Below are 17,350 nucleotides of genomic sequence, written 5' to 3'. Positions count from 1 at the left end.
CTGACAACTGAAGTATTTTGACCTCTCAACAACTCAGTCTTGGTACTAACCAAAGGGACAGCCTGTAAGTGCTGGAAATGGGAACTAAACAAAAAATGCCAGAAATCTCAGGTTCATCAGTGCCAGCATCTCCTAAAGAGGACTTTTGAATTTCTGTCCTTGAAATGTGAAGAGCTTTTCTACTTCTGCTGTTCCTGGACCTGTTATTTTGATTATTGGAGCACAAGTAGGCTATTTAGCTGATCAAATTTGCTCTGCCATTCAATAAGATCATTGCTGATCTGATTAAGCTCTGCCCCAACTTTTTGCCTTATCCTTGATTCCTTTTTACTGATTCAAATCTATCCATCTCAGCCTTGAATATTCATTTTCTGCCACTTTTCTCCCCATCTTTTCCAGCTCCTGAAACCTAGGAACCAGAGATAGCACCTCACTCAAGTAACAATTCTTCAAAATTAAGTTCAGATCGTGAATTTTGGCTGGCATTTAAACTAATGGGGAAATCCCAAAAATACCAATGTGAATCCATACCCTCTGCATGTCAACCTTTGCCCTTAAATTTACCATGCCGCTTCACCCAGTATCTGGCAACGAGATGGTGAGGGAATCCACTATGAGTTGGGTTCTTTGCCATCACTTACTCTTCATTAAACACAGACAGCAACAGGGAAATGGCTTGGACAATATCCAGCGTAAGCAGAGTCAGTATCAATTTGATAAGTGGAAGTGCAGCGTTCATGTCTGCATAGCTATTAGAAAGTTAAAAATCATACAACACCAGGTTATAGTCTAACAGGTTTATTTGGAAGCACTAGCTTTCAGAGCGCTGCTCCTTCATCAGGTGGTTGAGCAGCGCTCCGAAAACCAGTGCTTCCAAATAAAACTATTGGACGATAACCTATTGTTGTGTGATTTTTAGCTTTGTCTACCCCAGTCCAACACCAGCTCCTTCACATCATAGACACTAGAACGTTGATGGGAAAATTGCTAAAATGCATCTATGTTTAATTTGAAATCGTTTTAGTGTCCGTGTACAGTACATGCAAAGTGAACACATTTAACGTTCAAATAATGGTCAAAGACAAGTTGCACTATATCATTGGTTCTTGCAAATAGAATATTGCACTAAGTTGAGTTGCCAATAACTTAAAAAGAGGCAAATTCTGACCAAAAGTGACCCATGACTGGTAAAACCTGCAGGGGTGCTGTAGCAGGCAGAGACAATCTCTTCATCATCCATCTTGTTCAGTATTACAATGGATTCTACTGATTGCACTGAAACATTCCTTTTTGATATACTGTGTTGACCGCTCAGCTAGAGTAGCACCTTCACCATGTTGGTGTACATGCCGAGGCTGAAGCTGAATGACCCAGTCACCTTCCTGAGAATATAGGAGGACCAGGGCCAAAAGCAGAAGCAGCAGGACATCAGTGCTGAGGCTGAGCAGCACCTTGCTCAGGGAGAGGTTGACGTTTCTATCTCCTCAGGATGCATTGCAGCTGTGGAAGAGCCTGAGCTTTTCGTGTTGATCCATTTCCTGGAAATGAGCGAGACACATGGCCATGAAGGTTCCATCTCCCCCGAGACACTTGACGCGGAGTTATACCAGCTCCTGGACCAAGACGGCACGGTGGCACAGTGGTTAGCACTGCTGCCTCACAGCGCCAGGGACCCGGGTTCAATTCCCGACTCAGGCGACTGACTGTGTGGAGTTTGCACGTTCTCCCCGTGTCTGCGTGGGTTTCCTCCGGGTGCTCCGGTTTCCTCCCACAGTCCAAAGATGTGCAGGTCAGGTGAATTGGCCATGCTAAATTGCCTGTAGTGTTAGGTAAAGGGGTAAATGTACGGGAATGGGTGGGTTACGCTTCGGCGGGTCGGTGTGGACTTGTTGGGCCGAAGGGCCTGTTTCCACACTGTAAGTAATCTAATCTAATCTAATCTAATCTAAAAGACCTGAGGGCTGCAGGAGTGAGAGACTATCTTCTCCTGATGGCTGTGAAAGCCGCTTTGAATTTGTTTACAACTGGCTCCTTCCAGAGAGTGATAGGTAAGCTGTATGGGATCTCTCAGTTGTGCACTACAACTGCCTCAGGACAATGACCAATGCTATCCGTGCAAGGTTACAAAGGTTTATTTCATTTCCCACGATGGGGTCAGTGCTGTAGCCTGGACAATGTGATTCAGAAACATAGCTGGCTTCTCCCAGGTGCAGGGTTCTATTTACTGAACCCAAATGGCACTCAGAGGGCTCTATCACACTGGGGCAGAATTTATCAACAGGAAAGGTTTCACTCCATTATGTTCAGGTAATCTGTAATCACTGTTACCACTTCCAGGAGATGTGTGCCTGCTACCTTGGCCATTGCTATGACTCCTACATTGAGTCATAGAGTTGCACAGCACAGAAACAGACTCTTCACATCCGTGCCAACCAGATATCCTAAACTGATCAAGTCCCATTTGCCAGCATTTGGCCCATCTCCCTCTAAACTCTACTTATTCATATATCCATCCAGGTAGCTTTTAAATGTTGCAATTGTACCGCCTCCTCTGGCAGCCTGTTCTATACATGCACCATCCTCTGGGAGCTATGGTTAGTAAATTTACAGATGACACCAAAAATGGAGGTAAATTTACAGAAGACACCAAAAATGGAGTGAACAGTGAAGAAGGTTATCTCTGAGTACAATGGGCACTTGATCAGGTGGGCCAATGTGCTAAGGAGTGACAAATGTAGTTTCATTTTGGTAAGGCAAACCAGTTAACGGTAGGTTATTAGGCAGTGTTGCTGAACAAAAAGACTTAGGGGTGCAGGTGCATAGTTCCTTGAAAGTTGAGTTACAGGTAGATAGGGTGGCGAAGAAAGCATTTGGCGTGCTTGCCTTCATTGGTCAGTGCATTGAGTATCAGAGTTGGGACGTCATGTTGCGGCTGTATACGACATTAGTGAGGCCAGTTTTAGGATACTGCGTTCAAGGTAGCTCTTTTACAGTAAGGTTGTTAGACCTGAAAGGATTCAGAAAAGATTTACAAGAATTTTGCTGGGACTGAAGGGCTTGAGGTATAGGGAAATAGGTAGGATTTTTTTTTCCCCCTGGAGCATTGTAGACTGAGAGGTGACATTATAGAAGCTTATAAAATCACGAGTGACCTGGATAGGATAAACAGCGAAGGTCTTTTTTCCCCAGTGTTAGGGAGTCCAAAACTATAGGTTTAAGGTGAGAGGGGAAAGATAACCTTGTGGAGCACCCTCATGTACGTGGTACATTTGAGAGTCTAGATTCCTTACAAGGCTGGTTACTGAGGGAAAAGGACTACCCATTGTGACCATGGCTAATCACAGCACTGCATGACCCCCTGACTGATGTGGAGTGCAGGTACAAGGCTATCCATTATTTAACCAGAACAGAGCAGAGTATAAACCACTAAAGATGTGGTTCTGCTTTTTGAACCAATCTGGGGGATGCTCCAGTATAGTCTGTACAGTGACTGCTGTCTCATCCTGGTGTACTGTGTTTGGTTGGAGCAGGTAATAAGACAATGTGCTGCATGCTAAAGGATTACGAGAACAGGAATAGTTTTCTGAGGAGGAGAGCAAGAACGTCGAGGAGGATGGTCTCCTTGTATATGACAGAGCTTTTTTTTATTTCAAAAATATACTTTATTCATAAAATAATTTGATGGTCTGTACAGTTGGTCATGCCATACATATATAAACATTTACATACGGAGATCAGAATTTATCATTTTTATACACAGGTCTGTACATTTATCCATCATATGTCCATATATTTAGCTGAGGCGTTAGCAGAGCCCAAATGCTGCGTGGGCCCCCTGTTCTTCTTTCGGCAGGCAGATGTTACAAGGTGGTCTTTCCCTACCGCATCTTGGCGGCAGCTGCCCAAGCTTCAGCACATCCCTCAACACATAGTCCTGGACTTTGGAATGTGCCAGTCTGCAACACTCAGTCAGGGTCAACTCCTTCATCTGGAAGATCAACAGGTTTCGGACCGCCCAGAGAGTGTCCTTCACCGAGTTGATGATTCTCCAGGCGCAGTTGATGTTCGTCTCGGTGTGCGTCCCAGGGAATAGACCGTAGAGCACGGAGTCCTGCATCACGGCGTTGCTTGGGACGAACCTCGACAAACACCACTGCATTCCTCTCCAGACTTCTTCTGCGTAGGCACATTCCAGAAGGAGGTGTGTGACAGTCTCGTCCCCCCCGCAGCCGCTTCGAGGGCAGCGTGCGGTGCGGCTGAGAGTCCGGGCATGCATAAAGGATCTCACAGGCAGAACCATTCTCACCACCAGCCAAGCCATGTCTTGGTGCTTGTTGAAAAGTTCTGGCGATGAAGCATTCTGCCAAGTGGCTTTGACAGCCTGCTCAGGGAACTGCTCGATAGGATCCGCCCTCTCCTTTTTCCGAAGGGTTTCAAGGAGAATACGCGCTGACCACTTCCTGGTGGACTTGTGGTCAAAGGTGTTTTTCTTCATAAACTTCTCCACGAAGGACAGGTGATACGGAACGGTCCAACTACTCGGAGCGTTCCACGGCAGCGAGGCCAGGCCCATCCTTCGCAACACCGGGGACAGGTAGAACCTCAGTACATAGTGACACTTGGTGTTTGCATATCAGGGATCCACACACAGCTTGATGCAGCCACACACAAAGGTGGCTATCAGGGTGGGGGTGGCATTGGGTGTATTTTTTCCCCCTGTTGCCCCCGTTATACATCGAGTCCCTCCAGACCCGGTCCATCTTTGACCTCCATATAAACTGGAAGATGACCCGGGTGACTGCAGCGGCACAGGTTCTGGGAATAGGCTAGACCTGTGCCACGTATAACAGCAATGACAGTGCCTGACACCTGATGACCAGGTTTTTTCCCCGCGATGGAGAGCGACCGTAGCTTCCATCTGCCCAGTTTCTGCCTCACTTTGCTGATACGCTCCTCCCAAGACTTGGCGCACGCCCCAGTCCCCCCGAAACAAATACCCAGCACCTTCAGGTGGTCGATCCTGACGGTGAAGGGGATCGAGGATTGGTCGGCCCACTTCCGAAAGAGCATGGCCTCGCTCTTGCCTCAGTTTACCTTGGCCCCCGAGGCCCGTTCGAACTGGTCACATATGCACATGAGTCTGCGCACGGACAGCGGATCCGAGCAGAAAACGGCGACGTCATCCATGTACAGGCCTTAACCTGCAGGCCCTCGCTGCCAAGAATAGTCACCCCTCTCAGGCTCACATCCTTCCTGATGGACTCGGCAAATGACTCTATGCAGCACACAAACAAGGCAGGAGAGAGAGGGCAGCCCTGCCTGACTCCAGATCTGACTGGGAAGCTATCTGATTCCCACCCATTGATTGAGACTGCACTGACAATGTTGGTGTAGAGCAGTCTGATCCAATTGCAGATTCCCTCCCCAAAGCCCATTTTGGAGAGAACATCTCTCATATACCTGTGTGGTATCCTGTCAAAGGCTTTCTCCTGGTCCAGGCTGATGAGGTAGGTGTCCAACCCTCTGTCCTGCACGTAGGCGATCGTATCCCTGAGGAGTGCGAGACTCTCAGCGATCTTCCTGCCCGGTACAGCACAGGTTTGGTCAGGGTGAATCACCGACCCCAGAGCAGACCTGACCCGGTTGGCGATTACCTTTGACAGAATTTTGTAATCTGCATTCAACAGCGAGATTGGTTTCCAATTTTTGAGTTCCTCACTCTCCCCCTTCCGCTTGTAGATGAGGGTGATGATGCCTTTCCTCATGGATTCACTCATGGTACCTGCCCGAAGCATACTGACATACACCTCCAGCAGGTCCTGGCCAATCAAGTCCCACAGAGCAGAATAGAGCTCGACCGGTAAGCCGTCGCTTTCGGGAGTTTTATTCTTTTTGAAGGACTCGAGGGCCTTGCAATGTGCCAGTCTGCAACACTCAGTCAGGGGCACTCCAGAAAAATCTTCTTCACGAATACTGTCCGATCGACTGGTGTGTGCTTCTCCACCTTCTTCACAGTCACCCTGATTGTGTTGCGAATGCCCTAGCCTAGGCTGCGAGCAGCTGCTGAGGCCATAGCTCTGAGGTTGGCAGGTACCTGAATTGGCATTAGGCCGAAGCCAGCATAAAGATCCACCAAGAGCAGGTCAGCACAACTAAACGATCCTCCAACACCCAATCACAATCCAGCGATGGTCTCCAGCAGCTCCGATGACTCGCAACACGATCCCAGTGGCTTCTCCCCCGCCAGCACACATCTGCTACATCGAACCTGCAGGACTCAAGCAGAATCTCTTCCTCTGGTCCTCAGGAACTACACTTATTCCGAGCCTTTGTATATGACAGAGCTCAGCTGCATTGGGCTTTATAAACCAAGCAGAACTTGATTGACATCAACTTCCAATAGATGAGAGCTGGGTGACTTTCATACACTGTAAAATCAGTGTTGGTCATCAGGCCAGCGTGTGGTTTTCATTGTGGTGGTAAACTGCAGCTTCTATTTATTTTATTTGTATTAGCTTTTGGGTGACCTCAGATAACAGCTCATTTTCAGATTTTTCAGAATTCTGGCCTGTATATGATGTTCTCCTATTCGACAAAGACAGGCTGCTGATCTCCAATGAACATTGGGTGACTTGGAGAGAGTGTTGAGATGGGATTATAGCTACATGGGAGTTAGTTAATCAGGTAAATTCGGTAAGGTGCAGCAAGGAAACTCACTACGTTTCATGGAGAAAAACCGCCCATGAAAGTCAGTAAATCTGTCACTTAACCAAAGATGTAAAATTCAACCCATTTTGTTCATTTAATTGTACAAATTTACCTGAATTTTTTTCTGTTCCCCAGCACATTGGGCAAAATGACTATTTCCTAAGTACCATAATTTTAATTGAAACCTAATGGTGCAGATTAATCTGCCAGAGATTGTTGAACAGTTACTTCATATTCTTTCAACTGGACAAACTTTTGTTGTCCATGTCTTTTGATGACAGGGTAATGCATCCCACGTTCCTGGACTACAGCAACAAATTCAGTACTGTCATCCCTTGTTTCAATTCAAGCAGTGATTTCTTTATCATAATTAGAGTTTTCAACTAAATTGACTAACAACCAACCAAATAGTGCTACAGCAGCTGGTATTGGGTTTAAAGGCACCACTCTGATCATCATAATTTCCCTCTACCTGACATGTATGCCAATTTTTCCAGAATTGCATTATATCCTTATGAAGTCTAAACCAGGAAAAATATCTATTTATCAATGTTTGAGTTTTCTGCATTCCTTCATGTGCTACTTGCAATACCTCCTTACGATATCTGGATGGTACCACCATCTAATGAACAACTGTCCATTCCTAGTCCACAGGTCTGTGAGGATGTCTCCATTTCCATGACAGAACTCTGTTTTTAAAACAATTTAAAATCATTTCACTCAGGAACCCCTTCAGCCTCAGCTGCAGTGTGAGCTGCCTGTACATACTTATTGATCTCAGGATCTGCTTTCTCAGCATCCATTAATGAAGATATGCCAAATGCTTCCTTTGAATTACCCTCACAGTTAAGGAAAGTCTCATTTGTTTGTGGTATTACTTTGACCTCTGATGACAGACTTTGTTGAACCATTGTCCTGCTGACAAAATACTTGAAACTTGTTCTTGCAACTATTCAATCTATTTAACCTCCCTTCAACTTTCTGTGATGATGAATAAAGGTATAATCTTCACTCCAGCCAAATCGTTACTCACGTTTGTTCTTGGGTACTTTCTTAATTACTGCCATTTGTCTGGATAACAAGTCACATTCTCCTTGCACTTTGTAGAGTGAAACTAGGGTGTGCTGTCCACTAATCCCATATATTGTCACTTTGACTTTCATTGCAATCTATGGAGGGTAAATTAAAATCCTTCTCTTGTGTTCCTTAAAACAGGGCCAAAATCACACGACAGCAGGTTATAGTGCAGCGGGTTTATTTGAAAACATTAGCTTTCAGAGCTCTGCTCCTTCAACACGTGTTAGTGAGAGAGGAAGACCTTAGACACAGAATTTACAAGGAAAAGATCAAAGGGTCATACAACTCATGGGAACGAATTGAACATGCCTAAGATGGCTCTTAAATCTTTAATCGGTTACAACAGAAGTGCAGATTTTGATTGATTAATACGTACATCCCAGAATTTCTTTCAAGTCACTGTCCTGAGATAGCTTAGGGTGGTATTAGTGTGAAGGAGGTGACACCTCTGGTCAGACAATGCATTTTAGGCATGAGGTCTTGTTTGGAGTGTGCCTGTGTCTTTTATTTCCAAAGTAGGAGTTTATAAAATGCCACACTGACTCATTGTCTACAACTTGTGTGCTTTTTGATCAAAATAGAATACATCTGCAAATACAAATGTGCAAATGCAAATTCATCACACACATTTATATGTGACATGCATTCTTATTACAGAAGGTAGTGAGCTTTTAACTTTTTCTAAAATAATTATCTCTCGGAGAACTTAATGTATAGTTTTAACTTCTAATGCTCGTATCTGTCTTTAAAGATTACTTTGCTTGACTCTTTCAAATTTAATGTAGGTTTGCCCAGATTGATTTTTTAAAATTTCAAAATGTTCACCAGTATTTAGGGGCATTTAATTCCTTCTTCAACAGGGGATTTGCAGAGAAAGGTGAGTGAAATACAACTAGCTGTTACTGGAGACCTTCTGGTACCTCCACACAACAGGGAAGTATAGAGAGGAAAATTTTTTTATAGAGTCATAGAGATGTACAGCATGGAAACAGACCCTTCGGTCCAACCTGTCCACGCTGACCAGATATTCCAACCCAATCTAGTCCCACCTGCCAGCACCCGGCCCATATCCCTCCAAACCCTTCCTATTCATATACCCATCCAAATGGCTCTTAAATGTTGCAATTGTACCAGCCTCCACCACATCCTCTGGCAGCTCATTCCATACACGTACCACCCTCTGCGTGAAAAAGTTGCCCCTTAGGTCTCTTTTATATCTTTCCCCTCTCACCATAAACCTATGTCCTCTAGTTCTGGACTCACTGACCCCAGGGAAAAGACTTTGTCTATTTATCCTATCCATGCCCCTCATAATTTCGTAAACCTCTATAAGGTCACCCCACAGCTCCAGGGAAAACAGCTCCAGCCTGTTCAGCCTCTCTCTGTAGCTCAAATCCTCCAAGCCTGACAACATCCTTGTAAATCTTTTCTGAACCCTTTCAAGTTTCACAGCATCTTTCTGTTAGGAAGGAGACCAGAATTGCACACAATATTCCAACAGTGGCCTAACCAATGTCCTGTATAGCTGCAACATGACCTCCCAACTCCTGTACTCAATACTCTGACCAATAAAGGAAAGCATACCAAACGCTGTCTTCACTATCCTATCTACCTGTGACTCAACTTTCAAGGAGCTATGAACCTGCACTCCAAGGTCTCTTTGTTCAGCAACACTCCCTCGGACCTTACCATTAAGTGTATAAGTCCTGCTTAGATTTGCTTTCCCAAAATGCAGCACCTCGCATTTATCTGAATTAAACTCCATCTGCCACTTCTCGGCCCATTGGCCCATCTGATCCAGATCCTGTTATAATCTGAGGTAACCCTCTTCGCTGTCCACTACACCTCCAATTTTGGTGTCATCTGCAAAAGTAATAACTGTACCTCTTATGCTCGCATCCAAATCATTTATGTAAATGACAAAAAGTAGAGGACCCAGCACCGATCCTTGTGGCACTCCACTGGTCACAGATCTCCAGTCTGAAAAACAACCCTCCACCACCACCCTCTGTCTTCTACCTTTGAGCCAGTTCTGTATCCAAATGGCTAGTTCTCCCTGTATTCCATGAGATCTAACCTTGCTAATCAGTCTCCCATGGGGAACCTTGTCGAACACCTTACTGAAGTCCACATAGATTACATCTACCGCTCTGCCCTCATCAATCTTCTTTGTTACTTCTTCAAAAAACTCAATCAAGTTTGTGAGACATGATTTCCCACGCACAAAGCCATGTTGACTATCCCGAATCAGACCTTGCCTTTCCAAATACATGTGCATCCTGTCCCTCAGGATTCACTCCAACAACTTGCCCACCACTGAGGTCAGGCTCACCAGTCCATAGTTCCCTGGCTTGTCTTTACCACCCTTCTTAAACAGTGGCACCACATTTGCCAACCTCCAGTCTTCCGGCACCTCACCTGTGACTATCGACGATACAAATATCTCAGCAAAAGGCCCAGCAATCACTTCTCTGGCTTCCCACTGAGTTCTCGGGTACACCTGATCAGGTCCTGGGGATTTATCCACCTTTAACCGTTTCAAGACATCCAGCACTTCCTCCTCTGTAATCTGAACATTTTGCAAGATGTCACCATCTATTCCCCGACAGTCTATATCTTCCATATCCTTTTCCACAGTAAATACTGATGCAAAATATTCATTTAAATAATAACCAGTTGAATAATATTAATGACTATTATTGCTAAAGGGTCACAGAAATGAGTTTGCAAATTTGTCATTAACAGCATTAATATTTTCTCATCTTAAATCTATACTCAGGATTCGATGAAAACTTTGATGTTCAAGGTGAACTCATCCTTCAAGACACCTTCCAAGTATGGGATCCCAAATCTCTTATTCGTAAAGGACGGGAACGGCATTTGTTTCTCTTTGAATTATCCTTGGTATTTAGTAAGGAGATTAAGGATTCTTCAGGACATAGCAAATATGTTTACAAGCACAAGTTACTAGTGAGTGCAGTTCTTAAATCTATTCAATTTATATATTGTTTCAATTTATATTGAACTTATTTGCAGCAGTTTCAGAATCTTTAGCTTTCCATGTCACACAGCAATTTGGACCAGTGTGTGGGCTGACGACCAATATTCCTTCTGAATTATGTGAATGCATGGCCATGCAGAAATTAGAAATGACCAACGTTGATACAAACAGACTGCACACAAGCAATATTAGAATGGGTGCGTGCATGCATGTCTGTGATTTAGTTGCAAAGGGACAGTGCAGTGCAACAAGCTGATGGCATACAGCAAGCAAGAGTTAGAGGGAGCAATGAGGATTCTCCCTCTGAGCAACGTGGTCAGCACCTTTTCACCATTTAAGCATTATATAGGATATTCTGTTTATTTATAGGTTGTATGTGCAGTTTATTCCATCACACTTTCCTTTCTTCTGAACCTTGTGTGTTGTTGATCAATAATATTATTCAATTTTGATGAAGGATTGATATTTAAAACGTTAATCAGTCTCTCTGTCTGACCTGCTACATGTTTTTAGTGTTCACTGTTTACTTTTATGTATCCTGGTTGTGTATTAGTAAAACCTCTTTAATATCTGGTTTATGGCGACCAGAACTATACTACCCCTTGCGCACTGCTCTCTCTGCTACTTCATTTACTGTCAGTCTTATTAGTCCCAAAGCACAGCAGTTGGTAGCATGGACTGTTATCTGTTGCTGCACGCAATCCAGGTATCCATTTCCCCACAGACATGTTTGTTTGATGAATGAACCTTAACAGACTAGAGAACTTTCTCTTTGCTGTACGACAAGCACTTCCATGCTTTGCAGTGTCATGACAAAAGGTGAACAGTTATCAAATACAGGGTGAATAGCTTTGAATTGGAAAAGTGCTTGTATCTGCATGAAATCTAGTACAACAAAAGATTTAGTAACAAATCAATAACCACATTGATGCTACAGATACGCCTATTTCAATAGAATGGCATCAATGTGTTGCAGAGATTCCCCCACATTTGCAGCAATCTAAATACAAATGCCTCTTACTGTCAAGATCCAAACTCATTGAGCCAGATTGTTGTGGAACTTGCAAGTTGCCATTAGATGTGTATGCTTGTGATACTTTTAATCAATCTGCTCAGACAGGTTTCAACACACCACTGGTGCAGGGATGACTTGCCACCACCACAGTACCACATGACCCCTATGCATGGCCTCATAGATATTTTGCAACATAGAACATAGAACATTACAGCGCAATACAGGCCCTTCAGCCCTCGATGTTGCGCCAACCTGTGGAGCCAATCTGAAGCCTATCTATCCTACACTATTCCATTTTCATTCATATGTTTATCCAATGACCATTTAAATGCCCTTAAGGTGGGCAAGTCCACTACTGTTACAGGCAGTGCGTTCAATGCCCCCACTACTCTCTGAGTAATGAAACTACCTCTGACATCTGTCCTATATCTGTCACCCCTCAATTGAAAGCTATGTCCCCTCATGCTAGCCATTGCCATCTGAGGAAAAAGGCTCTCACTGTCTAACTAATCCTCTCATTATCTTATATGTCTCAATTAAGTCACCTCTCAACCTTCTCTCTAATGAAAACAGCCTCAAATCCCTCAGCCTTTCCTCATAAGACCTTCCCTCCATACCAGGCAATATCCTAGTAAATCTCCTCTGAACCCTTTCCAAAGCTTCCATATCCTTCCTATAATGCAGTGAACAGGACTATATGCAATACTCCAAATACGGCTGCAGCAGAGTTTTTTCCAGCTGCAGCATGACCTTGTGGTTCCAAAAATCAATCCCTCTAACAATGAAAGCTAACAAACCTTATGCCTTCTTAACAACCCTGGGTGGCAACTTTCAGGGATCTATGTAAATGGACACCGAGATGTCTCTGCTCATCTACGCGACCAAGAATCTTACCATTAGCCCAGTACTCTTTATTCTTGTTGCTCCTTCCAAAGTGAATCACCTCACACTTTTCCTCATTAAACTCCATTTGCCACCTGTCAGCCAAGCTCTGCAGCTTATCTGTGTCTCTCTGTAACCTCCAACATCCTTCAGCACTGTCCATAACTCCGACCTTAGTGTCATCCACAAATTTACTAACCCATCCTTCTGTGCCCTCATCTCGGTCATTTTATGTGCGGAACCCCACTAGTAACTGAACTCCAGGATGAACATTTCCCAACAACCACCACCCTCTGTCTTCTTTCAGCTCACCAATTTCTGATCCAAACTGCAAAATCACCCTCAGCCCCATGCCTCCATATTTTCTGCAATAGCCTACAATGGGGAAACTTATCAAATGACTTACTGAAATCTATATAAACCACATCAACTGCTTTACCCTTGTCCACCTGTTTGATTACCTTCTCAAAGAATTCAACAAGATTTGTGAAGCACAACCTATCCTTCACAAAACTGTGTTGACTATCCTTAATCAACTTATTCCTCTCTAGATGATTATAAATACTATCTCTTATAACCTTTTCCAACACTTTACCCACAACCGAAGTAAGGCTTCTGGTCTATAATTACCAGGATTGTCTCTACTCCCCTTGAACAGGGGGACTACATTTGCTATCCTCCAGTCTTCTGGCATTATTCCTGTAGACAATAATTGACCATAGTGTTAGATGCATTAGTCAGGGGTAAAGAGGGGAAATGGGTCTGGGTGGGTTACTTTTCGGAGGGTCGGTATGGACTTGTTGGGCTGAATGACCTGTTTCCACACTGCAGGGAATCTAATCTAATCTAGATAAAGATCAAAGCCAAAGGTTTTGCAATCTCCTCCCTGGCTTCCAAGAGAATCCTAGGATAAATCCACTCTGGCCTAGGGGACTTACCTAATTTCATACTTTCCAAAATTGCTAACACCTCCTCCTTGTGAACCTCAATCCTGTCTAGTTTAGTAGCCTGCATCTCAGTATTCTCCACTGCAACATTATCTTTTGCCAGTGTGAATACTAACAAAAAATATTCATTTAGCGCTTCCCCTATCTCTTCAGACTCAATGCACAACTTCCCACTACTGTCCTTGATTGGGTCTAATCATTCTATAGTCATTCTTATATTTCTGATATACCTGTAGGGAGCTTTAGGGTTTGCCTTGATCCTATCTGCCAACGACTTCTCATGTCCCCTCCTGGCTCCTCTTAGGTCTCTTGTTAGGTCTTTCCTGGCTAACTTGTAACTGTCAAGCACCTTAACTGAGCCATCACATCTCATCCTAATAGAAGCCTGCTTCTTCCTCTTGACAATAGATTCAACTTCTTTAGTAAACCATGGCCCCTCGCTCGAACTCTTGCCCCTGCCTGAGAGGTACATACTTATCAAGGAAACACAGTAGCTGTTCCTTGAATAAGGTCCACATTTCAATTGTGCCCATCCCTTGCAGTTTCCTTCCCCATCCTATGCATCCTAAATCTTGCCTAATTGCATCATAATTGCCTTTCCCCCAGCTATAACTCTTGCCCTGCATTACATACCTATCCCCTTCCATCCCTAAAGTAAACGTAACCGAATTGTGGTCACTGTCACCAAAGTGCTCACCTACCTCCAAATCTAACACCTGACCAGGTTGATTACCCAGTACCAAATCCAATGTGGCCTCGCACATTGTTGGCTTGTCTATATACTGTGTCAGGAACCCTCCTGTATACATTGGACAAAAACTGACCCATCTAAAGTGCTCAAACTATAGTATTTCCAGTCAATATTTGGAATGTTAAAGGCCCCCATGACTTCTACGTGGTTACTCTCGCTCCTATCCAAAATCATCTTTGCAATCCTTTCCTCTACATCTCTGGAACTATTTGGAGGCCTATAGAAAGCTCCCAATAAGAAAACTCTCTCCTTTCCTGTTTCTAACCTCAGCTCACACGACCTCAGTAGACAAGTCCTCAAACATCCTTTCTGTGATCGTAGTACCGTCCTTGACTAACAATGCCACACCTCCTCATCTTTTAACATCTTCTCTGTCTTTACTGAAACACCTAAATCCCAGAACCTGCAACAATCATTCTATCCATGTCTCCAAAATGGCCACAATATCAAAGTCCCAGGTACCAACGCATGTTGCAAGTTTACCCACCTTATTCCAGAAGTAGACACACTTCAAACCACCTTCCTACTTGCTGGTGAACTCTTACGACCTTGAAACCTTATTTCTGATCTCACTACTCTTAACCTCCTAGACACTGGAACCATAATTTAGGTTCCCATCCCCCTGCTGGGTTAGTTTAAACCCTCCCAAAGAGCATTAGCAAATTTCTCCCTGCTCCCCAGCATATTGGTACCCCTCTGGTCCGGGTGTAGACCATCCTGTTTTAGAGGTCCCACCTACCCCAGAACATGACTTGGGGCAGGTCCCCCTCCCCCACAAATATTCCAAAAACATGATCCGAGACATCAAGGACCCTGGCTCCTGGGAGGCAACACACCGACCGCGAGTCTCACTCGTTCCTATAGAATCTCCTATCTGTCCCCCTAACTAAGGAGTCCCCAGTGACTGATATTCTACTGATCTACCCCCTTCCCTTCTGAGCAACAGGAACAGACTTTGTGCCAGAGACCTGTAACCTCATGGCTTACCACCGGTAAGTCAATCCCCCCTAACAGTATCCAATCCCAAGTTTTCTAATCGACCTGTTCGGAGAAATTATTACACAACTCTGGAGTAGATGGGACTTGAACCCGGGCATCATGGCTCAGAGGTAGAGACACTACCACTCTGCCACTAGAGCTGAGTGCCCAGTTACTATTGGCCCAATAAATGAGCTGAGTTGATCTAATTCATCTGTGTGTGCTTGCATTACAAATGTCTGCTGGAAGACCCTGGAAAGTAGCTTGTGCATGTTCGGGAATTATGGATATGGACAGATTGCACATCCAGATTTCGTGAAAACAATCTTTTTTTCAGACTTTGTTCGGAGCAGCAGCAGAACAAACATATGGAGAACATTGTATGCTTGTCTGTATCCAGTATTTGCTGGAAATTCCCTTTTATTCCAATGATGTAGAAGAGAATTCATTTACTTATACATTCCTGTCATCTCCTTTAATTTGCAGACATCAGAGTTAGGGGTAACAGAGCATGTGGAAGGTGATCCCTGCAAATTTGCCTTGTGGGTCGGCCGAACGCCTTCTTCAGACAACAAGACTGTCCTAAAGGTAATCTTATTTAATCTGAAAACTCATTTTTTGAATGAAAATAACTAATGTTTTGCATTTAGCCCTAACTTTTCAGAAAAAATGAAATGCATTTGCTTTCTTTGCAATGCTCCCTACTTCACCTGTGTCGTTTGTGAAAACTCTAACCTGCTTTATGTCACTGATTGGATCTTGTTCAAGCTAAAGAATTAGGAGCTGATCTTCCCAAGGATTGACTGCAAAGTAGGTTTTCGTGATTTGTACAGGTTGCAGCTTGGGTGTTGTACCTATTCAAAATAATGATACTGACAGCAAATTCTCCTCACATGCCAGTGCTGTTGTTTAGATCATTAGCAATAGATGCAGGAGTCGGCCTGTTGTGTCCTTAATTCTACTCTGCCATCCAGTAACATTATGACTGATCTGATTGTGGCGTTGACTCCACCTTTCTGCCAGGTCCCCTTCACACTTACTTCACTTGTGGATCAAATGTCTGTCTAGCTCATCCTTTGAAATTAGAATAGTTAGGTGGCTGTTTCTGACCGGCACAGATTCAATGGGCTATAGGGCCTTTTTCTGTGCTGTAGACCTCTATGACCCCTATATCTGTATAAATGCATTCAATGACTCAATCTCTATTGCTCTCGGACATAGAGAATTCTTGTGACCCTATGAGAGAAGAAAGTTTTCCTCATCTCTGCCTTAAACAACAAACCCCTTATTTTGAAGCTGTTTTCCCCAGTTCCAGAGATACCATTCTCCCAGCATCCACCCTATCAAGTGCCCATCAGAATCTTATATATTTCAATGAGATCACCTCTCATTCTGCTGGACTTCAATGGGGATAAGCCCAACCTGTTCAACATTTTTTCATGAGACAACCTGGAATTCCTTCATCCCAGGAATGAACCCAGTAAATCATCTTTGAACTGATTATAATGCAAATATATACCTCTATAAATAAGGACACCCAAGTTGTTTGCAGTCCTCCAGGTGTGATCCCACCAATATCCTGTCCAGTTTTTGCAAGACTTGTCTACTTTTGTACTGAAAATGTGTTGCTGGAAAAGTGCAGGAAGGGGTCATGCACGAAACGTCGATTCTCCTGCTCCTTGAATGCTGCCTGACCTGCTGCGCTTTTCCAGCAACACATTTTTAGCTCTGATCTCCAGCATCTGCAGTCCTCACTTTCTCCTTGTCTACTTTTGTAATCCATTTCCATGCAATAAAGCCCAACATTTCATTTGCCTTCTTAATTACTTACCATAGCTGTGTGATAATCCTTTATGATTTATGCACAAGAACCCTCACATCCTTCCATAACTACAGCATTTTGCAGTTTCTCTCCATTTGAATACTATTCCGCTTTTCTGTTCTCATCAAAATAGATAACATCTCATTTCCCCACATTATACTCCATATGC

General features: G+C 43.9%; 2 protein-coding genes across 11 annotated transcripts in view; one reads left to right on the top strand and one right to left on the bottom strand.

The window, feature by feature from the left end:
- The window catches only part of kalrna (kalirin RhoGEF kinase a), a 734,910-nt gene that overhangs the window by 493,043 nt on the left and 224,517 nt on the right, over positions 1-17,350 (top strand). For all 10 annotated transcript variants that reach the window (XM_087989060.1, XM_043693728.2, XM_043693729.2 and 7 more), the window contains exons 30-31: positions 10,565-10,755; positions 15,846-15,947. In XM_087989060.1, coding sequence (XP_087845186.1) covers positions 10,565-10,755; positions 15,846-15,947 — 293 coding nt within the window. The remainder of the gene's footprint in view (positions 1-10,564; positions 10,756-15,845; positions 15,948-17,350) is intronic.
- Positions 3,861-4,573, bottom strand: LOC148149623 (uncharacterized). Its single transcript, XM_087988615.1, is given in 2 exon segments — positions 3,861-3,907; positions 3,910-4,573. Coding segments are annotated over 2 exon segments (711 nt in total).

The sequence above is a fragment of the Chiloscyllium plagiosum genome, unplaced genomic scaffold (assembly GCF_037043375.1).
Source record: "Chiloscyllium plagiosum isolate Xiang-an unplaced genomic scaffold, Cpla_swu_hap1 HiC_scaffold_7, whole genome shotgun sequence".
Lineage (NCBI taxonomy): Eukaryota > Metazoa > Chordata > Chondrichthyes > Orectolobiformes > Hemiscylliidae > Chiloscyllium > Chiloscyllium plagiosum.
Note: the sequence above shows the minus strand (reverse complement) of the source record. Positions and strands in the feature narration are given on the sequence as shown.